This window comes from Trachemys scripta, chromosome 2, assembly GCF_013100865.1.
Source record: "Trachemys scripta elegans isolate TJP31775 chromosome 2, CAS_Tse_1.0, whole genome shotgun sequence".
Lineage (NCBI taxonomy): Eukaryota > Metazoa > Chordata > Testudines > Emydidae > Trachemys > Trachemys scripta.
In genome coordinates this window covers 142402291-142426216 of record NC_048299.1, presented here as the reverse complement: position 1 = coordinate 142426216, position 23926 = coordinate 142402291, and the positions used below count along the sequence as shown (strand labels likewise).

General features: G+C 49.0%; 1 protein-coding gene across 2 annotated transcripts in view; it reads right to left on the bottom strand.

Annotated features, from left to right (window-relative positions):
• Window positions 1–9184: 9184 nt before the first annotated feature.
• STARD7 (StAR related lipid transfer domain containing 7) overlaps window positions 9185–23926 on the bottom strand; it is a 37394-nt gene continuing 22652 nt past the window's right edge. For both annotated transcript variants that reach the window (XM_034761675.1, XM_034761674.1), the window contains 3 exons: window positions 22675–22774; window positions 20063–20147; window positions 9185–11425 (listed from right to left, as the gene is read on the bottom strand). In XM_034761675.1, coding sequence (XP_034617566.1) covers window positions 11235–11425; window positions 20063–20147; window positions 22675–22774 — 376 coding nt within the window. In that variant the 3' untranslated portion in view covers window positions 9185–11234. The remainder of the gene's footprint in view (window positions 11426–20062; window positions 20148–22674; window positions 22775–23926) is intronic.

The following is a 23926-nucleotide window of genomic DNA, read 5'->3' as shown; positions in this document are numbered from 1 at the left end:
GAATTCATCGCACAGAGCTTTTCCTTCAAACAGGCACTAGGGCTCGGTCAGCAAAGACCAGCCGTTTTCACCACCCCAATGAACTAGAGAGGGCTTAGAAGGACTTTAAAGAGGCTTGTCCATGGTGCCGTCTCTGGTGATTGTTACGTTTTTTCTCAAAGGCCTGGCTGCTTGTGACTTTCGGGGGCATGTTGTCTGCTCTTCCCTAGCTTGGTCACATGTGACGCTCCCAAGGGGACCTGGGATGGACCTAGGACAGACCGGGGCAACCCCCCCTGGGTCCCACGCTTTGGGCCACGGGGTCCAGAGCAGCCTGCGGGACTGGTACCGGCGGCGGCAGTGAGCGACCCGGCCCCAGCCCACCCCACTCTGCTCCGCCGGCTCCTGGCGTCACTCGCGGGAGGGGGCAGAAGCCAGAAAGAGGCAGGGTGGGGGCTTCGGGGAAGGGGTGAAATGGGGGTGGGGAGGGAGTGGAGCAGGGGCAGGAAGAGGTGGGGCAGGGGTTGGGGGAAGGGGTGGAGTGGGGGCGGGGCCTGGGCCAGAGGAGCTCACACCACCTGCCCTTAGCATGAAGGAGGCTTGTCTGGGCCTGCTGTGGATCAGCTCCCTGAACCCACCAGCCTCTGGCAGCACAAGTACAGGCCTGGCGCTGGCTGGTGAATGGCTCCCTGCCCCCGCCCCTGGGCCTTCGCCAAGTGGTCCCTGCAGGGCCCAGACCTCTAGCCACTGGACTGGCTAGAAACACCCTCCAAGTTCATTCTCTTTGCTCCTTTGTGCTCGCCTCTGTGCTCCTTTCTTGCTGCCTTCACATCTCTCCCTTGGCCTCCATGTAAACAGCCCACAATTCTTCATTTCATTCCCGGCAGAGAGGTCTGACAGAAAACCTGCTTCCACCTCTGCTGGTGACTCAGACCTGGATGCAGCCGCTCTGACTACATCTTCGGTATCACACACTGGATCCGTTCGTACTTTTCGCGGCGCTGTTGATGGCGGCCAGCGTGACACAGCTCACGCACCGTTCCACAATGCGCCTGCTACAATCAGAGTGTGTCTGTCTCCCCCCTGCCGGGGCAATGAGAGGTTCTTGGTCACAGGGCATCAGACCTAAAGCTCCAGCTTGGCTGTACTGTCCACACACAAACAGTTACAGTTGCTGCTTCCTATCTGAACGGCACAAGTGAAAGCTCCTCACAATAGGCTGTCCCTGCGCAAAGCCACAAACACTGGGGCCAAATGCTGAGCCCCAGACGACATGCTCCGCTCCTGATACCTGCCAAGTGTTCTTAACAGTGCTCAGCAGATGGTGCAGGGACAGGGGCAAGGGGTGCAGCTCGGAGCGGAGAAGAAAACCTTGGCTCGGGCCCTGCTTATACTGGGAAGTGTCTCTGGTTCAACTGTTATATCACTCTAATCCACTGGGTGCAAAACCCTGGTGCAGACACATCAGCAGGGATTAAACTGGTTTAAGTGCATCTACATTAGGAGGTTTCACTAGTTGAACTAAATCAGGGTTTAAGGTGAATTTTAATGAAACCAGCATAGCTTTCCATTACAGACCAGGAGGAACATTTTCAGATGCAACTAAATCCTATTCTCAGACATGATTTAGGCTCACATTTGAAAATGGGATGTAGGCGCTTTTGAAAGTTTTACCTAATGTCCTGAGTTGAAGTTGGGCTCTCAATGCCATCCCACACGGGCACGACCAGCCCCCTGCATTCTAACTGTCACACTCAAGTCCTTTGTTAGAGCCGAGAAGACAGCTTGGTTTAGAAACCACAACAGCACAGAGAGGAAATGTAACCTGCCCACGTCCCCTCCCCACCATTGTTCGCCTTCCTGTTTCCATTGCTCAGCAGCTGTGCCCTGAGAAGCTAAGGCTCTCAACCTTGTCATATTACTCATTTGTGCCATGACCCGTCGACCTTCAGACATAGATCACAGCAGGGTAGATGCCACCTCTGCACTGCAACCCCCTGGGACTCCCAGTGGCTGCCTACAAGCATCTGCGGGGGGGAAAGGGGAAGCGCCTGTCTGTCAAGAGGGATGCCCGATGTTCTTGTAGTCCGGTGTGTACCACCAGGGTCTGTCCATGACAAAACGTTGAGCTGCAAGCTGTGGGAGTTGGGATCTCCCCACAGAATGGAAACAGCTGGAGTACCCCCAAATTAGACCAAGAATTACTGGGGAGAGGACTTCACATCTCTCCCTTGGCCTCCATGTAAACAGTCCACAATGCTTCGTTTCATTCCCGGCAGAGAGGTCTGATAGAAAACCTGCTTCCACCTCTACTGGTGAGTCAGTCCTTGATGCAGCCACTCCGACTACATCTTCGGTATCACACACGGTTTAGTCCGGACACAGCCATATTCTGCTTTACTGCTCTCCTGTGGGCCATGACCTGTTCTTAGACACCTGGCCCAGCAGAGCACCTCCCCCTTGCAATCGGGGGTGCTGACAGCCATGGAACCAAACTGTGAACTCTGTATGTGATGGAAACCACTTCCAGCCAGGGGGTGCGTCAGCGCCCCTCTGCTTGCAATGACACACAGCAGCAACGCTGCACAAGAGGAACGGTCAGCCCATGCCCCTGAACCATGGCTGGGAAGACCCTTAGGGTGAGAAGGGGCTAGGCACACTGTACACCGCAGTACAGCTGGGCTTGGTTAATTTCAGCCAAACCTCCCTTTCTTGCCAGCCTGGATTTGAGCCAACAGGTGAGTGAAAGGCAGAGCCCGGAGGCGGGGGGAAGGGGGCATTCGCCTGACTTGAGCTCGGCGCTTGGGGGAGCCAAGAAAGTAGATTTAAAAACAAAAATCCGCTGGCCGGACCCCTTCCCAATCCCCCCACTTCCAGGGTTTCATTTCTGAAAACAACTGGGCAGCTAATCCCAGGCCAAGCCTGGGGAAGGAGTAAAGGGGAGCTGAAATCAAACTAGCTCCACCTTTGATCCTGTAGTAACGGCTTCATCCCTGGAGGCCCCGTGCCCCCTGCCCCACTGGGGCACATGGCCCTGTCTCCTCCCACCCCACCTTCCATCTGTGCGGCTCTCCTCGCTGGCTAACCTGCCTCCCCCACCCAGCCTGCTTCCTTAGACATCTTCCCCTGCATCACAGGCTGTGCTACCTACTATGGAGCGGCGAAGAAGAAGATTTGGGTAAAAAAAAGCTCTGGCTAACGTGCTGCTCTCTCCAAAGTGCGCCTGGCTTTAGCCAAGTATTTAATTAGCCTCCACCAACTTCTTTTCCTCGCCTGCAGATTATAGTGATCTCAGCCCGAGAGCCCTGAAACGCGATTCCTTCCGAGGATATGCTGAGTTGAGGCGTAATGACATAGACTTGGTGTGCAAAAGACTGAGCGCATGGAATGGATTTTATAACACGATTGAGCTGATTGTGAATGATTGTGTGATGATACTCGCCTGGGCGCACACACGTAGATATAATGCTCTGGAAATCTTGTTTAGTGACATTTTTGATTCCTTTTGGAATCAACTTTTCCGGGTTGGACTGGTGACTTCCTGCTACGTGGAGTTGGCAACACTGGCCCCTGCGCTGACTAGAGGAGCTGGGAAAGTTCACGCACCATTTGCTGTCCTGGAACCCTCTGCAGCAGCAAGGAAATGTGGGCAGGTCCCCAAACACCTGCAGTGTGGCTCTGCCACCTGCTGGAGTAGCCATGGCACAGCCGTGACAAATGTATCAAGTAACATCCTAGGCACACAGGACATCACAGGGCGCTTTGGTTAAATGAGCCAGAGATGGCGACCTGGACATTGTAGTAGTGGGAGGAGCCTCGCACTTGTTGCTTCCCTTATAAACATTTTATTAGAAATGAATTTGGAGCTAGCTTTGTGGGGAGCCCCTGAGCCATAGAGTACCTGAGGTCTGCCTTTTAAAACTCCCCCCACCCCCACCATGCAGTGTACCCAGTCCTTTCCCTAGCCAGCTGCCCATCCTGGCACAAGGTACTTTTGAGGTTCAGGTTGGTAGCATCCCAGGTAGCCTGAAGGCAGCAGCATAGCCCTTTGGGCACCGGTGCCTCTCAGAGAAGAGCTTTTGGCTTTTCAGAAAGGGACGAAATGGGGACTGCAGGCTCTGGGCTGGGGGTGCAGGCTCTGGGCTGGGGCCAGGGATGAGGGGTTTGAGGTGCAGGAAGAGTTTCCAGGTTTGGGGGGGGGTCAGGGCTAGGGCAGGGGATTGGGGCACAGGGTTGGGGTGCAGACTCACCTGTAGCACCTCAGGTCAGCAGCGTAGTGGGGGTGCAGAGGCAGGCTTCCCACCTGTCCTGGCATCACTGACTGCGCTGCGCCCCGGAAGTGGCCAGCAGTGGGTCCCGCTCCTGGTTGCTTCCAGGACCCTGAACTGCATTACACTAGATTTGGTACATCTTTGCTCTAAGGGCACACTATAACTATATACATGTATTTAAGCAATGATATAGCTTAATACTTACCAATTCTTATTAACTGTACATTTCTAGTATGTTAGAAAATAGGGAACGAGCTATGGATTGTTTACTTGCTTACTTGGCTGGTCTGTGCTTTACCCTTCAGTTCTCGATGCTACCCTAAGGACTGCCTAGGCTGGGTTCCAGTTGATTAATAAACCCAGTTCTGACAACGCCTTAACTTTTTGCTCATGATTTGTGCCAAGCTGCCTGTAAAATTTATTTTTATTAAACAAAAACTTCAGTGTGTTTCCATGAGCGGGAAAGTAAGTTTCCATGGTGGATGGAGTCATAAATATCCATAATTTGAGCCAATCTGGGCTGAAGTAGGAAGCAGCTCTAAAACAGGCATATATCTCAGTGAACAATCCTGAGGAGATACATGATGGTGTATCCTGGAGGCAGAGGCTGGGTCCCCATGCCTGTGATGACGTTGCCAGTCTCTTGTGCCCACTAGCACAGCCCCGGGATCTGCCCCAGGATCCAGCTCTTAATACAGAATATGACCTATTGTGCCATAGTTATAAAGCTCGACCTTAAAAGTTAGATGCTTTCCCTGCTTCTTTCTTTATCTAGAAAAGCAGCCTTTAACTCAGAGTTTTTGATAGAGGCTCATGGACTCAGCATATTTATTTTTTATTTGAATGTTTTAAGAGATTATAATAAATTTAGGCCTTAACATATTTTGTATTAAATTCAAAATTCATTTTGAACAAGTTATTTTTAGAAAACCTTAACTTAATTTAAATTAAAAAACAACAACCACCATTTTAATTCACACTGCCCAGTGGTTTGGGGGCAGCAAAGGGGGTGTTGGAACTCCACCCCTCGGGTTCCAAAAAGAGAACTTCCCCAGGACAGCGGTCAAGCAACTCTGCAGAGTTTTGAAGGATGGGTGCTAGCTTGCTACCAGAATGTTTATTATCTGCATGGATGAAATGATGAAAGATCACAGCCAAAACACCATCCAGGGAATAAATGTGTCCAGTAAGCCTATGGGTTCCCCTAGGATGCCTGTCAACCAGCCAAGTTGCATTCCCATTCCTAGGCGAAGATGTGGCAGACATGGCAATTCCCTGCCATAGTGCTGTGAGATATTACAGTAAATTTATGTATCACTGTGGGCCTGGGATTGTAATTCCTGGGGGAGGGAATCCACAGGGCTCCAGGAACTAAGGGGGTTGAGGGTATCACAGTGTGAGCCACAGGGTTGGCACTACACACCCAGTGTTGGAACAGTCTCTAGGCAGAACACTTGAGTGTGCCAAACCCCCCAGAGGTCTCACTCTTCCTCCAGGGTAAGCCATGAGGCTTCACTGCCTGCTTAAGCTGGACCTCCAGCACTCCTGCTTCACACCATGAGTGCCAGTCAGTGAGTTTGGCTGAGATAGACCCTGGTAGAGACTTGTCCACTCCTCAGGGACTAATGCACCTCGCCTAGCAGTTGCAGCGACACTCACATAGTGTTGTCAGAACTGGGTTTATTAATCAACTGGAATCCAGCCTAGGCAGTCCTTAGAGTAGCACCGAGAACTGAAGGGTAAAGCACAGACCTTCTGGTCAGCCCACAGCCCAGCCAAGGTTTAGTGAACCACATTGTTCAAGCTCTGTGCATCTCTCAGTCGGACCTCCTTAGTCAGACTCCAGCTGAGAGCCTGGATTCCTTCCAGCACCCCGCTCTTATCCCCCACCTCCCATCCTTTGTTCTCCAGCTGAGGAATGTTGCTCAGCCTCCCTCCTGAGAGGCGGTGAAAATCCATCTGCCTTTGGCTCCTTGTTTGCTAGGTGCCAGTGTCCTGCTGATTGGCTTTGCCATTGTCTTCATAGATTCTCCACTAAGATGGGGTCTAGCTCAGCCAGTCTTTTTCCAATGACCCATTTAGGGCATGTCTATACCACAATCTTAAATTGACCTGTTAGGTCGATTTACAGCCTCCTTCTGTCGGTGCTGCTTCCATCGACTGAAGAGGGGCAGTGTGTGTGGGCAGCTGAGATCCAGGTCTCTCTGCTCTGCGCAGCTCCTCAGTGGGAGTCCAGCTACACGATGTGACGAACTGGGACTGTTCTTGCTGGGGTGTGGGAATGCTGACAGGGGAGTGTGACTAGGATGGTCTGCATCGGGGGATGGGAGTCGGCCCGAGGGAACATACCTGAGCTTGTAACATGAGAACCCAGGAGGGGGTTGGAGGTCAGGTGACTCCGGGGCCCGGGAAACTGAACAAAGGCTGTGGGAGGGGTCGTTGAAAGCAGAGTGTGGGAAGCAGGGTGGAGAGATGGCTGGGAGGCAGAGATGGCTCTGACCCCCCAAGGGGGGTGGGCTGGCATGCCCTGGGACCCCAAGCTGGACCTAACTGAGGGGGACCCTGTTGTCTGTGCCTGCAAGACCTATCTTGGACTGTATTCCTGTCATCCAAATAAACCTTCTGCTTTACTGGCTGGCTGAGAGTCATGGTGAATCGCAGGAAGCCGGGGGGTGCAGGGCCCTGAGTCCCCCAATACTCCGTGACACACCCCCCCTCAAACCCATATCTCCCTGCTCCCAGTCAGGAGCAGGTGGGCAGCTGCCCAGGGCTTCTTGCATCTGATGGAGAGCAGGGAGCAAAGAGAGCCTGGGGGCCAGCCAGACTCTCAGGCGGGAGCATGGAGCCATAACCCTGGGGGCAGCAGGGCTCCCAGCAGAGAGCCCATGTGGCAATCCAAGCCGGGATAATAGGTGGCAGCCCTGCTTGGATCTGGACAAATTGGAGAAATGGTCTGAAATCGACAGAATGAAATAAAATAAAGGACAAATGCAAAGTACTCCACTTTGGAAGGAACGATCAGTTGCACACATACAAAATGGAAAATGACTGCCTAGGAAGGAGTACTGTGGAAAAGGATCTGGGGATCATAATGGATCACAAGCTAAATAAAAGTCAACAGTGTAACATGGTTGCAAAAAAAGCAAACATTCTGGGATGTATTAGCAGGAGTGTTATAAGCAAGACACGAGAAGTAATTCTGCTCTACTCCGCACTGATTAGGCCTCAACTGGAGTATTCAGGAAAGATGTGGACAAATTGGAGAAAGTCCAGAGAAGAGCAATAAATAAATAAATGATTAAAGGTCTAGAAAACATGACCTTTGAGGGAAGATTGAAAATACTGGGTTTGTTTAGTCTGGAAAAGAGAAGACAGAGGGGATAGGATAACAGTTTTCAAGTATGTAAAAGGTTGTTACAAGGAGGAGGAAGAAAAATTGTTTTTCTTAACCTCTGAGGATAGGACAAGAAGCAATGGGCTTAAATTGCAGCAAGGGAGGTTTAGGTTGGACACTAAGAAAACCTTCCTGTCAGGGTGGTTAAGCGTAGACTGTCAGTCCTTCATCAATTAAGACTGAGCCGATCACAACACATCTTCCAATCTTCTCTGGCTCTGGCCACCCTTCGCCATGCTTGTCCATCTCTCCTTGCTAAGAAATCATCCCACCTCTTTGGAGGCCAACCATGTGGCCGTTTCAGTTCTCACGGATACCACTCAAGCTATAGCTGCAGTCCATCTGTTGTCACCGAGTCGGGCCACATGTCCCACCCACCACATTTTGCTGAGCCTGCTTTTGGTCAAGCACTGGAATAAATTGCCCAGGGAGGCTGTGGAATCTCCCTCATTGGAGATTTTTAAGAGCTGGCCAGACAAATACCAGTCAGGAATACTTAGTCCTGCTATGAGTGTAAGGGACTGGACTAGATGACCTCTCGAGATCCCTTACAGTCCTAGGATTCAACCTGGATTTATTTTTTGAATAAATAGCCTGTGTTTAAACTGACTCAAGGCCTTTTTTCTGATCCAAGAAAAGGGCAGGACATTCTGCCCAAGGGGGCCCAACCCTTCTAGAAGAGTTGGAAAGATGGACACCGACCAGAGCCTTTGTGCAGATGGGGGGGGGGGGGGGAGAAATCTCTAGTAAGCTTATTAGCATGTGTATAGGTTCTTTAATTGTTCTACTACGTTTTCTCTGTAATGCTTTCACCTTAAGAATAAATGTGCTTACTTNGCGGCCGGGGGGGGGGGTGGGGGGGGGGGGGGGGGGGGGGGGGGGGGAGAAATCTCCAGTAAGCTTATTAGCATGTGTATAGGTTCTTTATTGTTTTTCATGTTTTCTTGGTAATGTTTTTACCTTAAGTCTACTTGCTTAGAGACAGCCCTGTGGTAACTTGTCTGTGGCAATTTTGCGGTTTACAGCCTCTGACGAGAAAAGCAATGCAGGCCTGCTGAGGCTATCTTGCTTTCTGTGGAATGCAGTGTAGGCAGGGAACTATGCTGGCTGGAAAAACCCCACTCAGGAGGGAGAGATAGGCAGGTCTCTGCCCAAGAGGGGACAGCTGGGGAGCTGGGACCCTAGAGTGGATACCCTTCCAGATCATGGAGAGGGAATACAAGTGCAGTTGCCCTGAACTGACACCATCCACCTGGCATGCAAGAACATGTGCCATCCACGTACGAGGCTGTATCTAGAACTCCTGGCAAGCGGGGTGCTTCGCAGTGCACCAATTGCTGTTGCTCCCCATGCTCACGTGTCCTGCCTTGGAGGACACATTCCCCTCCCTCAGCTGGGCCCTGCATACCTTTGATAAACAACTGGCCAGAGCCAGAGGCGACTGACTCCTTCCAGCTGCTCTGAGGCATGGTGAGAGCTCTGCTCTGCCAACCCCATCACCAGCTCCACATTCCCTCTCTCAGCCCAAGGACACTGCAACTCCATGGGGGTTTGCCCCAGTGTAAGTTTATTCACACATCCGTTTTCATAGAAATGCCAGGTTTGAGTGAAGCTGTAACAAATCCAGAGTGACTATGTTAATGGACCTCAATGGCCACAAACAGGAACTGAGGAGCCAGGAGGCCTCCAACACACAGCACCCCTCGATTGCACTCAGCTGAGGGTTGAGCCCCCTCCCACTCACTCACTGTACCACGCGGTAGCCAGGCCCTTGAAGGAAAGGGAAGGTGGGAAGAGTTGCTTTCTGGCACCACAGCAGGATCTGTTCGTGGGAGCCCACCTGGCTCATGCTGTCTGTCCTACAGGGGACTTCAAACCGCATGTTATCAGGGAGTGGGGTGGGGGTACCTGACCACTGGGAGGTATCAGCACAGAATTCTGTTTCCTCTGGAACCAGGTATATCCCGAAAGGGCAGTGGCAGAAAGCTCTGGCCCTAGCCCCCCAACTCCTGCACTGAGAGGGGAGTCCCACTAGGCAAGTGCCATAAGCAGCAGCTCCCTACAGCACAGGAGAATTCAGAGAGTCCTTCCCTGTGATGGTGCAGTTAGGGCTGTTAAAACATGAGGCTTCAGGCCCCTGGAAGAGCATTTGGACTGTGTGCCCCTCCCCCCAGGGTGGGGACTGGACACGGAGAGAAGCCCCTCTCCCAAACTCTGCTTATCACAAGGAGAACCAGGCTGAAACACACTGGCAAGTACACTCTGGGTAACAGGAAATACACAGGACAGGGAGTGCTCTTGGTCTCTCCTCGAGATCCAAACCAGGACTACACTGCAGAACAGGAACCTCTGGGGTGAACACATGCAATTAGCCTGACCCAATATGCAGTTCGGTCATTACTACAAGAGCTTATTCATTTATTATTAAGGTTTAACCATTTTCCTAGATTGCTCCAGACCCTTCCCTAGCAAAGCAAGTGCTGCCAGTGACCCTCACCCTGGCTGCATCCTGACAGCTTCCCCTCTCCCACCACAAGGGAAGCTGGGTAGGGGCCATGACTGCAGGCATGTGTCTGATCCAACCAGACAGAGGTGCGGCTAACTCAGCACAGGAGGCAGCTGCCGGCAGTTTTCTGTTCCTCTGTTCGTTATGGTGGCACGGGCATTCACGGCAGCAGGAGCTGTGCCCTCCCAGGGAAAAATCAAAATAAAAAGCCACTGAGGTAAGAAGGCAGCTGAACCAGGCCTCCTCATCCATGCTCCCTGCCCAAGTGATACCAAGTCCCTCTCCCACACCAGCCCCCAGAGCCACAGGTAGTAATGCAGCCAAGAGTCCTTCATTCTTCCCACCAGGAAAACACAGGCAAAAATATGGTGACAGGTGCAGCGGTGCTGGTTTCCCAGGAGGCATCATCCTGTTCCAGTGGGCAACACTGAGCACAGCCACACCCCTGCCAGGCACAGCTCTCCACTTCCAGCTGAGGCCAGGGCAGCTCCAGGTGAAAGGCACTTGGCCAGCAGAGGAACACTCCCCTCATGTTGCAGAGGCACACTGCAGTACACACTTAAGTGTCACTGAACACAGATCCCACCTCCCTACCCCCACCCGCGTGACCCATCTGGGGCTGGCTGCAGACTAGCCCACCAACCCTGCGGCTAAGGTTCTCTACACACCACCCCTGACACTGCAGAGCTGAACTGCCCTGGAGCTTCAGGAGCCAGTGGCATCTGTGCCCAACACTAGCTCAAAGGGGAGGGGGGAAGGCGGGAGAGATGTTGACCATACTGTGACAGAGACCAGGTGTTTTTTTAGGGCATCCCCTCACCAGGGACAAACCACCAGCACGAGAGGATATTACACAACGTTGTGTTTCAATGGCCAGGCCTCGCTCAGAACAAGGCTCACACAGGGGAGAGACCCCTCTCCCCACATGCAGCAGAAGACAGAAGCGAGGAGGGGTTTGGAGTCAAAAGGAGAACAGCTGAACTAAGGTCCAGTGGCTACACCGACGTCACAGCGCCCCATCGGCCCTGCTCCGTGGATCCAGGAGCAGAGGCTAGAGTGCTGACGCAGGAGGCACAGCCAGCCCTTAAGCGTACTCGAGCTGCGCAGGGCTGTGGGTGTCTTCGCTCTTGTGCTCTGCACCAGGCATGCTCGCCTTCCCCTCGCCGCTGCTGCTGTTCTCAATGGGTTTGGCAGAGATGTAGTCCCGCACTTCGATCTCCATCCGCTTCGCTTTCAGAGCCGCTGTGTGCAGTTTTTCCAGGAAGTCTGGCATGCCTGGCAGGAAAGGGAGTGACAGTGAGTACCAAGGAAGTGCAGGGAGGGGACATCTGGACTGCTCCAGAAACAGGCTCAGACCTCAACACAAACAGCTGACAAAACAATCTATCCAATGTGTAGCACACGAAGTGAGCATCCATCCCCACAAAACCTAAGCACCTCAATGCCCCCTGACTAATTAAGAGGCAGGAATAAGTGTGGGAGCCAGGAACTCCCAACTTGATCACTGACACACTGATCGAGGGACAGCGAGGTGAGGTGACTTGCCGAGTTTCCTCCTCTACAGCAGGGCCAAAAGGGCGGCAAGGGAAAGCACACACAAGAACACTCACAAGAAGGTGTACGCAGAGATGCCATCAAATCAAGGAGGACTCGATGGGGCAGTAATCTTCCTATTCTGTTCTATGTGAAGCTAGAGTAAGGTTACCCAACACTTTCCATTACAAGACCTTCTTTTCAGTTGTGTATATATCTGCCAAACATTAACACTTTGGGCTGAAATTTCTCATGACAGGTGTCTGCCGCCGGCTGAATTTGTCTGGGAAGTTTCAGCTAAACTGTTCAGTCATTTCTGAGGAGGAAGTTAGTTAAAACAGTCTTCCAAACATTTCATGGAGGAGCTCTGCCACCCCCATGCTTTGCAGCAGGGTCTTGAAATTTGGCTGGAGATGCTGTGGTGTTAAGGATGTGACTTGTGCTGTCCCTGTGAAAAATTAATCCAAATTTGGCCAAATCGCAAGCATCTGAAGAAGTCTCAGTTTGCACTTTAGAGACTTGAGAAGTTCACTAAATCACCCTAAATTCCATCTGCACTGAACATACTCCATCCCCTCAAAACCCCTATGTGTCATCCCCAAGTGAGTCTGCTCCATCCTGGGGCTGATCTGGACTTGCCCTGCAATTGCTCATCCTGACTGTTGCTATGCCACTGGAACCTAGAGCAGGGAGCCTGTCTCTCCTTTGCTGAGGGCTCCCCCTTCTGGTACCCAGGAAATAGACCAGTGAGAAAATGGTGGTAGGGTTATGGGAACCAGAGGGTGGGAAGAAGCAGAAAGGTAACAAGCAGGCTGGGGTACAGGAACAGAATGGTCTATAGCCACTAGAGTACACGACCCCAAAACCTGGTATCAAACCATGGAGTTCTCAGGCTCCAGACTCCTCTGCTGTCAGCAAATTTCTGTGAAACCACTGGCAAAGTGCCATCCCCCTTTAGCACAGGTCCACGTGGAGTAAGAGGTAGTAATTGTACTATTCCCCTCTGCCAGCTCAAGTGGGAGAGGGCTGGGTTTGCAAAGGGCTGAATCCTGCTGATGGCCCATGGGCAGGTCAGTCTGATTCTACAGTGAGAGAAGTTGTTTCTTCAGCCTTTTTTTTTTTTTTAATTTGGAAGTTACTTCCCAAAAAAGCTACACTGAAAGAATGTTAAAGATGCAAAGTCAAGCACTCAACAGTTAGGAAATGACAGAATTAAAGCAACCTTAGAATCATAGAATATCAGGGTTGGAAGGGACCTCAGGAGGTATCTAGTCCAACCCCCTGCTCAAAGCAGGACCAATCCCCAGCTAAAATCATCCCAGCCAGGGCTTTGTCAAGCCTGACCTTAAAAACCTCTAAGGAAGGAGATTCCACCACCTCCCTAGGTAACCCATCCCAGTGCTTCACCAGCCTCCTAGTGAAAAAGCTTTTCCTAATATCCAACCTAAACCTCCCGCATTACAACTTGAAACCATTACTCCTTGTTCTGTCACCTCTATGGATAGTAATTTCATGCTCTAATAAGAATATAACATTAGGGATCTATTATCGACCACCTGACCAGGACAGTGATAGTAACGATGAAATGCGAAGGGAAATTAGAGAGGCTATCAAAATTAAGAACTCAATAATAGTGGGTGATTTCAATTATCTCCATATTGCCTGGGAACATGTCACCTCAGGATGAAATGTAGAGACAAAATTTCTTGATACTTGAAATGACTGCTTCTTGGAGCAGCTGGTACGGGAACCCACAAGGGAGAGGCAACTCTTGATTTAGTCCTGAGTGGAGCGCAGGAGCTGGTCCAAGAGGTAACTATAACCGGACCGCTTGGAAATAATGACTATAATACAATAACGTTTAACATCCCTGTGGTGGGAAGAACACCTCAACAGCCCAACACTGTGGCATTTAATTTCAAAAAGGGGAACTATGCAAAAATGAGGGGGTTAGTGAAACAGAAATTAAAAGGTACAGTGACTAAAGTGAAATCCCTGCAAGCTACATGGATGCTTTTCAAAGACACCATAATAGAGGACCAACTTAAATGTATACCCCAAACTAAAAAAAAAACAAAAAACAAAAAACAAAAAAAACACACAGTAAAAACTAAAAGAGAGCCACCGTGGCTTAACCACCATGTAAAAAGCAGTGAGATAAAAAGGCATCTTTTAAAAAGTGGAAGTCAAATCCTAGTGAGGTAAATAGAAAGGAACATAAACACTGCCTAATTAAGTGTAAAAATGTAATAAGAAAAGCCAAAGAGGAGTTTGAAGAATGGCTAGCCAAAAACTCAAAAGGTAATAAAATGTTTTTTTAGAGTACATCAGAAGCAGGAAGCCTGCTAACAACCAGTGGGGCCCCTGGACGATCAAGATACAAATGAGAGTGCTTAAAGACGATAAAGTCATTGCGGAGAAACTAAATGGATTCTTTGCTTCAGTCTTCATGGCTGAGGATGTTAGGGAGATTCCCAAACCTGAGCCGGCTTTTGTAGGTGACAAATTGGAGGAATTGTCACAGACTGAGGTGTCACTAGAAGAGATTTTGGAATTAATTGATAAATTTAACAGTAACAAGTCACCGGGACCAGATGACATTCACCCAAGAGTTCTGAAAGAACTCAAATGTGAAGTTGCGGAACTATTAACTAGGGTTTGTAACCTGTCCTTTAAATCGGCTTCTGTATCCAATGACTGGAAGATAGGCTAATGTAACGCCAATATTTAAAAAAGGCTCTAGAGGTGATCCCAGCAATTACAGACCGGTAAGTCCAACGTCAGTACCGGGCAAATTAGTTGAAACAATAGTAAAGAATAAAATTGTCAGACACATAGAAGAACATAAATTGTTGGGCAAAAGTCAACATGATTTCTGTAAAGGGAAATCGTGTCTTACTAATCTATTAAAGTTCTTTGAAGGGGTCAACAAACATGTGAACAAGGGGGATCCAGTAGACAGTGTACTTAGATTTCCAGAAAGCCTTTGACAAGGTCCCTCACCAAAGGCTCTTACGTAAATTAAGTTGTCATGGGATAAGAGGGAAGGTCCTTTCATGGACTGAGAACCGGTTAAAAGACAGGGAACAAAGGGTAGGAATAAATGGTAAATTCTCAGAATGGAGAGGGGTAACTAGTGGTGTTCCCCAAGGGTCAGTCCTAGGACCAATCCTATTCAACTTATTCATAAATGATCTGGAGAAAGGGGTAAACAGTGAGGTGGCAAAGTTTGCAGATGATACTAAACTGCTCAAGATAGTTAAGACCAAAGCAGACTGTTGAACTTCAAAAAGATCTCACAAAACTAAGTGATTGGGCAACAAAATGGCAAATGAAATTTAATGTGGATAAATGTAAAGTAATGCACATTGAAAGAAAAATCCCAACTAAACATACAATATGATGGGGGTTAATTTAGCTACAACGAATCAGGAAAAAGATCTTGGAATCATCGTGGATAGTTCTCTGAAGACGTCCACGCAATGTGCAGCGGCGGTCAAAAAAGCAAACAGGATATTAGGAATCATTAAAAAGGGGATAGAAAATAAGACCGAGAGTATCTTATTGCCCTTGTATAAATCCATTGTACGCCCACATTTGAATACTGCATACGGATGTGGTCTCCTCATCTCAAAAAAAGATATACTGGCATAAGAAAAGGTTCAGAGAAGGGCAACTAAAATGATTAGGGGTTTGGAATGGGTCCCATATGAGGACAGGTTAAAGAGGCTAGGACTTTTCAGCTTGGAAAAGAGGAGACTAAGGGGTGGATATGATCGAGGTATATAAAATCATGAGTGATTTAGAGAAAGTAAATAAGGAAAGTTATTTACTTGTTCCCATAATACAAGAACTAGGGGCCACCAAATGAAATTAATGGGCAACAGGTTTAAAATAAAGGGAAGTTCTTCACACAGCACACAGTCAACTTGTGGAACTCCTAGCCTGAGGAGGTTATGAAGGCTAGGACTATAACAGCGTTTAAAAGAGAACTGGATAAATTCATGGATGTTAATTCCGTTAATGGATATTAGCCAGGATGGGTAAGGAAGGGTGTTCCTAGCCTCTGTTTGTCAGAGGATGGAGATGGATGGCAGGAGAGAGATCACTTGATCATTGCCTGTTGGGTTCACTCCCTCTGGGGCACCTGGCATTGGCCACTGTCAGTAGACAGGACACTGGGCTAGATGGACCTTTGATCTGACCCAGTACGGCCATTCTTATGTACCACTGAGAACAGTCTAGATCCATCCTCTTTGGAATCCCCTTTCCAGTAGTTGAAAGCAGCTATCAAATCCCCCCTCATTCTTCTCTTCTGCAGACTAAACAATCCCAGTTCCCTCAGCTTCTCCTCATAAGGCATGTGCCCCAGCCCCTTTAATCATTTTTGTTGCCCTCTGCTGGACTCTTTCTAATTTTTCCACATCCTTCTTGTAGTGGGGGGCCCAAAACTGGACACAGTACTCCAGATGAGGCCTCACCAATGCCAAATTGAGGACAATGATCACGTCCCTCGATCTGCTGGCAATGCCCCTACTTATAGAACCCAAAATGCCGTTAGCCTTCTTGGCAACAAGGGCACACTGTTGACTCATATCCAGCTTCTCGTCCACTCTAACCCCTAGGTCCTTTTCTGCAGAACTGCTGCCTAGCCATTCGGTCCCTAGTCTGTAGCAGTGCATGGGATTCTTCCGTCCTAAGTGCAGGACTCTGCACTTGTCCTTGTTGAACCTCATCAGATTTCTTTTGGCCCAATCCTCTAATTTGTCTAGGTTCCTCTGTATGCTAACCCTACCCTCCAGCGTATCTACCACTCCTCCCAGTTTAGTGTCATTTGCAAACTTCCTGAGGCTGCAGTGCACGCCATCCTCCAGATCATTAATGAAGATATTGAACAAAACCAGCCCCAGGACTGACCCTTTGGGCACTCCGCTTGATACTGGCTGCCAACTATCACTGGAGCCATTGATCACTACCCGTCGAGCCAGACGATCTAGCCAGCTTTCTATTCACCTTATAGTCCATTCATCCAGCCATACTTCTTTAACTTGCCGGCAAGAATACTGTGGGAGACCTATCAAAAGTTTTGCTAAAGTCAAGGAATAACATATCCACTGCTTTCCCCTCATCCACAGAGCCAGTTATCTCCTCATAGAAGGCAATTAGGTTAGTCAGGCATGACTTGCCCTTGGTGAATCCATGCTGACTGTTCCTGATCACTTTCCTCTCCTCTAAGTGCTTCAGAATTGATTCCTTGAGGACCTGCTCCATGATTTTTCTAGGGACTGAGGTGAGGCTGACTGGATCCTCCTCCTTCCTTTTTTTAAAGATGAGCACTACATTAGCCTTTTTCCAGTCATCCAGGACCTCCCCCGATCGCCATGAGTTTTCAAAGATAATGGCCAATGGCTCTGCAATCACATCCACCAACTCCTTTAGCACCCTCGGACGCAGCGCATCCAGCCCCATGGATTTGTGCTCATCCAGCTTTTCTAAATAGCTTTTCTAAACCTTCACTATTTGCCCCCTTGTGTGTCTGTATTAGGATAGTTTTTGGTTACATGATCACAGACTATTTTTTCCCAGAGCACCCAGACCTTGTGCTCTGGGAACGAATCAGGGTTGTGTAGTGACAGAGGCTGTCTGTAGAACCTCTGCCTCATTTGTCGCAAAAGTCAGGTGGTGTGTATTTACTCCTCCTTTTCTGGGTGCTAGGAGACACGTAGGTCCAAATGTGCAGAACTGCAATGGAAGTGGAGCAGAGTTGTTCTTTGATCAGACAGAGGGCTATAAAAATGCTAAGTATTTCTGGGGGGGGGAAAACAAAACAAAAACCACCCAGACCTTAGGTATCACAAGCTGGGCACCCAAAATTTGTGAACACTTGGCAATTTTGGTCTTCTTCTGTGCCGCAGCTGCAAAAATGGGCATACTAGCATCACCTACTCTCATGAGGGGGTGGTGAAGGCACATTCATTAAAGTTTGTGAAACACTCAAATACTACAGTAAGAGCACCATAGAAACAGCCAGGAGGAAATTCCAAGTCCTGGGTCCATCCAGTGCAGGTTTTGGATGGTGTGTGGTAAGCAAAGCCTGAGGGCATATATTGAATGAGGGGGATCAAGAGAAACATTGAACTGAAGGAGATGGGTACTGTGGGGAAACAGTATTTAATTACATTATCTCATTTTATTATAGTGCAGATGCCCAAGGGAGCCAAATTAAGGGCTCCTGGACAACCTTAATTCTGCATTTCCCTACTTGAGCGCTTGACTTTGCAATTGTAATGGTTTAAAGTCTTTCTACACAGGTTCTTATCTCATCCCCATAACTGTAGTATCCTAGTGCTTTCAGTCATGCACATTGTAAAGTGACTAACAGGCATCATGTGGGGCTCATTCTCTCCCCCGGAGAGCTGTGTGCCCACGGTACAGATCAGAGGAGTGCACCTGGCACTTGGAGGGGAAGAGGAGGAGGTTTAAGCTGGTGAGAGATTTCATTCCACAGCTGCAGACCATCCCTTGAGAAAGCTCTGTCTTCTCTACAAAAGAGCTTCACCCCATGGAAGAGTTTTCCATCATGCCCAAGATGCAAAGCCGCTGACCAGTGTCTTCCCTGCCAGGGGTTTAGCCTCAGTTAGATATGCTGGACCCAGACCACTGAGCAGCTTGAAAGCAAGAACTGAGAGCTTGATTTTGACTTGCTATTTGATGGGAAGCCACCATAGGGAGTGGATGCCAGACCTGCTCTGCTTACTGTAGCCCATGCTGCTGAGAAGATGCGCTGCCATGGTGTGCAGATGACATCAGCAGAGGTTCTCAAACTGAGGGTACGTCTTCACTACCCGCCGTATGGGCGGGTAGCAATCCATTTATCGCATCTCATTAAGACGTGATCTATCGATCCCCAAATGCGCTCACCGTCGACTCCGGAACTCCACCAAAGCAAGTGGCGGTAGCGCAGTCAACGGGGGAGCCGCAGCCGTCGATCCCACACCGTGTGGGCCCCAGGTAATTCGATCCAAGATACTTCGACTTCAGCTACGCGAATAGCGTAGCTGAAGTTGCGTATCTTGGATCGATCCCCCGCATAGTGTAGACCAGCCCTAATAGACCCTGGTGTAAGCAGGGCCCAGCCGGTGGCTAGGTGTTTTCAATTAAGGTCCTTGTCTCTAGCACTCCCTCATGCTGTTGGTCTGAAAGAGCCCAAGCTTTAGAGCATCCATTTTACACAGGCTTTTGGGTCTATGTGGATAGAGTCTGGGGGTGGGAAACTAAAGACTTAATTGGCAGTGGGTTGATTAAGCTACTGAACGGATGGATTGCGTCTCAGAGGTTCTGAGCAGAGCAGAGCGTTCGGGGATAAGTCACCTGTTGCACAGCCCTTCCACTCCAATCCCAGGAGCAGGTAACTTCTATGTTTTCACCCACTCTCGAGGGGAAACACACACACCATGTGCATCTGCAGTGGCCAGTGAGCCAAGCCCATTCGAGTGCTCTGAGGGTCACCCTGGGAGGCGTTTCAGAGGGGATGAGAGTTTGTTCAGCTTCTTCCTGATCTTACAAGTAGTGATTTTTTTAATGACAAGTTCCAGTCTGTGGGTCTCAACCTTGGCAGTGTGCCTTTAACTGCCCCTGGGGTGTGCAGATCACCTGGTGCGAGGAAGAAGGAACGCCATTCCAGAGTGCAAGTATTGGAGGTACAAAGGCCACGATGGGAAAGTAGGTAAATCCCCTCAAGTGTCAGACAGACAAGAAGTCACAGACGAGCTTCCCAAGTCCCATTTCCCCTTGATTGCTGGTCAAGGGAAATCAGTGAGAATCGGCACCGCTGGGCAGCTCTCCTATACAGTTATCTTTCTCAGGCTCTTCAAATTGAAGGCCCCTGCATAGTGCACCTCCCCTCCCCCCAGGGATAGAGAAACCAACAGAAAAGTCTGAGGCTCTTCACCACGCATTCCCCAGATTCCCCATGCCAGATCTCTAGTTTGTGTTTACTGAAGTCTGTCTGTAATCCCCCAAAAGAGGAGGTCCATCTGACCAACACAGGCAAGGTTCTCCACAACACCCTCCCACTGCTTTCATTCCAGAAACAAGGAGGCCGGAGGACTCATGCTGCTCAAAGGAGCCAGACTCCCAAACCAGAGTAGGGATGTAAGTATCATTTAAAAAGCTAACTGGTTAACCGATTAAATGGAGAGGGGCGTGCGGGGCTGGGGCCGTTCTGGCTGGCGCGGTGGGCCTGCAGCTGCACCGGCCCGCCAAGGGCTGGGGGTTAACGGTTAGCCTGGGTTAACTGATAAGACTAATGCTTACTGGTTAACCGGTTACTATTTTACATCCATAGACCATAGCGAAGGGTTAGAGCCAGCAACTCACCACTAGAGACCATCCAGCTGACACAGTAGCGCGGGAACACTGTCTGTGGATTGTCACTGTACGTCAACAGGTAATCAAAGCCGTTCTGCAAGAGGAATAAGTTTAGTGATACCTGACCTGTCACAGGAACCTCTCAGCAACCAGGGCTGATCTTACAAAGCCACTACCTAAGCAGGGCAGATAAAACCCCCATCTCAGCCAGCCTCTAGTGCTGAATGACTCACAGGAAGGTGTTTTAGTTGCACAACACTATACCACACAGGGAACTTTCTTCCTGGCTACCACTTATAACCAGGAAGCATGAGGATTGAAAGCAAATGCATCAGAATCCTGACTAGAGTCTCTGCAGATACTATTGGCATTATATGTTTTAAGTCTGAACCATTTTCCTCCTCCAGTCTCTCTTCAATTGGGGCAAGAGAACGCTGACATGCAGGGCTTTGATGGAGATCCACAAAAACAGACACAACATGGAGGAAGCAAGCACAGGGCTCAGAGTATGAAAATCATCAGATTTAACCCCAGCTTCAAGTGTCTTGAGTCGCTTCATTTTCCCATATGAACCTATATGATGACAGCATATTTAGTCAGCTCCTTCCCGGGAGAGCTGAGGGTTAGTTTGTGAAGTGTTAAACGTGTCATTTACCCTGACCACGCTACAAAACCCTGAGCAGGAGGATCTGAGAGAGGCAGCAGATAAGAAGCCTTTAGAACAACACATAACAGCAATAAAATTAGAGATATTGGGTTCAGAAATAAGAGCATACAATACAAATGGGAGGGAATTACTCTCAAATCTTGGTTCCAATCAGCTAGCTGCTACACAGGTTGACCAGCCAGAGTCTAAGGGGCAGATCTAGGCTGCTGTGTATTCTGCTAAGACCACATAAAAGCTTCTCCCAAGTGGTTGAAGCACAAGGGCCAAGATTTCCAAGAGTGACTAGTGATTTTGGGTGAGACTCCTTAAAGGGGCCTGATTTTCAGAGGGTGTGTGCTCAGCACTTAGGAGGAGTCTCAATTTGGGCGCCCAAAAAAACAGTCATTTTCAGAAGTAACAGAACAGAACACAACACTTTGAAAAAGTGCCCGTGTTATGCAGGTCAGAGGACATGATCACAGTGGTCTCTTCTGGCCTTGGAATCTATGAAAATCTTGGCTAAGCTGTCACCTTTGACTTTGGGTACTTAGCTCAATAGCAAAACCAAGGTGACACCAAGGAAGTCACAGCTTTGTGGCTGTGACCCAGGAATCTCTTGGTGCCAACTGGCAAGGAGGTTACAGAAATCTTTTGAGTCTGGAATGTACATGGTAGCTCACCAAGAGAGCATCATGTAATAAAAGCCTATGTCACTTTGGTCATCAATGTAATTGTAAAATGTATGTATACATAACTCCTTGCACAGTATCCATATATACTGAAAATATGTTCTCAAAGAATAGCTAGGCACTGGTCACCAACAAAAGGTGAAAAACAAGTTTTCTGTCAGACAAGAGATGTTTACCTGTCTGCTTAAATGCAAATTAAGAATTGTATGTTTCACAATGAGCCACCTATCACCAATCTGAACTGAATGCTAATGAAGGATTGTAAGAAATGTCAAAAAGAAACTAACAGGGAGGGAGGGAGAGAGAGAGAGAGAGAGAATACACACCCTATCTATAGGTGCATATCACAGGTTTGTTCTACTATATTTGGGGGACAAAGACGACACTTCCTAGGTGACAGATTCCAGCATAAAGCAACAGAGGGTCCTGTGGCACCTTTGAGACTAACAGAAGTATTGGGAGCATAAGCTTTCGCGAGTAAGAACCTCACTTCTTCAGATGCAAGTGAAGAACACGGCTACCCCTCTGATACTAGATTCCAGCATAAGTGCACAGCAAATTTGCTTCATGAAAGTGGGATCTCAGCTAGACTTGGCTGAAAAAGCTGGAGAGAAATTTGGGTGAAAAGCTTCTTTAGACAAGACAGTAACTTATTAAGTTTAGTCTTCAGAAAGAATATTTTTATATGTAACCATTTCCCCAAAATTTTTACTCAGTATCACTTGATTCTCTGTCCTTTATTCTTGTTTTCACTATAAATATAACTCAGTCCTGCGGTGTTAAGCTAAGAGGTGGCCCTGAGTTGAATCTGACAAGCTGGTGTGTCCTGTTGCTTTGGGAATTCGGAGAGTGTCCAGTGGATAAGTGGCTGGACACTGCAGGGAACACTTGGAGCACTCGGGTTGGTGCGTGCCTATTGCTACCTGTACATACAGCACAAGGCTTGCGGGGTCCAGAAGGCTGTACTTGTGCTGCCAGAGGCTGGTGGTTTCAGGGAGCACAGACAAGACTTCCTTATGCTAAAAGCAGGCAATTGTGCAGGGCCTCACAATCCTGGGTCCCGTCAGAGTGGTTTCTTGTCATTAGGGCTAGGCGAATCCACACAGCTTTCCCCTTGATACTTAGAGCTGGTATCCCTGGTGCAGCTGCTGCAGACCACAGAGCTTTAGACAGCACATTCAGTTACCACCTTTCAGAAGAGCTACTGTCCTGACTCAGGTTCCACTGGGGAGGCCTTAACGACAGGCGACTGTTCCCCTGGTTTTCCAGACTGGCCAGGAACTCACCTCATCAAACGTCTTGTGTGGTCGGATAACCATCTGGGATTCATAGGTTCGGACCCGCACGAACTCGGGATCTTCTGGGATGCCTGGGTGCTCCACCGCCCTGGAATATATGCAAGATGGGAAAGGGTATTTATAACCTCTCCTGAGGTTAGCTTCAGACCTGGGTCTGACAGATGCTGACAGCCTGTACTAGTCTCACATATGATAAAATATAGACTCTCCACAATGGTGAGAACCCAAGCTATTCTCAGACAGCCTCTTGACATTTTGCAGTCATTTAGAGAGGCTCCAACAGGCCATTTATAGTAATACCTAACTCACAGCGTTTTACAAAAGAGGGCAATATCATCCCCATTTTACTAATGGGGAAACTGAGGCAGGGACATGAAGTGACTTGCCCAAGTTCACACAGACAGTCTGTGGAAGAACAGCAAACTGACCTGCCCTATTATCCACCCTGCCTCCCCTGCCATTGATATGGCATTTTAAAATAGTGTCTGTGTATATATGAACCAGGTATCACTACATATGTAACACACCAGACAGCCCTCTCCAGTATTCTCTCCTAACCCAGTGGTATCCAGACACTGAGCTCTTCCTCACCACGCTAGATATGACAGAAGGGCTTCTGACAAGGGACCTGAGAAACTCCGGCCTTTCCAATTTTGGAGCCACATTCCCCTGTGAAGCTCTCAATCTTTCCTCCACTACTGGATCAAGAACATCGCTCATCCTTCAGCCAGCAGAGCAGAGGCATCCATGGACTGCTGGGCAGGAGGCTTGCACAGCCATAGCAGAATCCAAGCACCATGCTTGGGCCTTGTGTGCTCAGTCAGTTCCAGCTTCCTTCATGCTCTCCTCCCACAAGCATCACACTCACTCTCTCCTAAGCCTGGAAGGACCTTCTCACTCCTCTTCAACTATCTCGTCAAAGCCCACTTCCTCCAAACAAGCTCCCCCACACCAACATAACGAAGAAGTGGAACACGATGCACACAGTGCAAAACGAAGAGTGACCTCTTGATCTGTAACTATCTAAACTTCCCTCACTCCCATACCCTTGTCTGCCATCAAACCTAGATTGGACGTACCTCAGGGCAGGGACCATGTTTGACAGTCTATGCAGCAAACATCAACAGCGCTGTATAAAGGCAGGATGGTACAGAGCCATGTAATTAGAGACTATATGCTAGGGCATAAAGCATAAGAGACTGAATTAAGGCTGCACTGAGGCTCTAATGGAAACACTCTT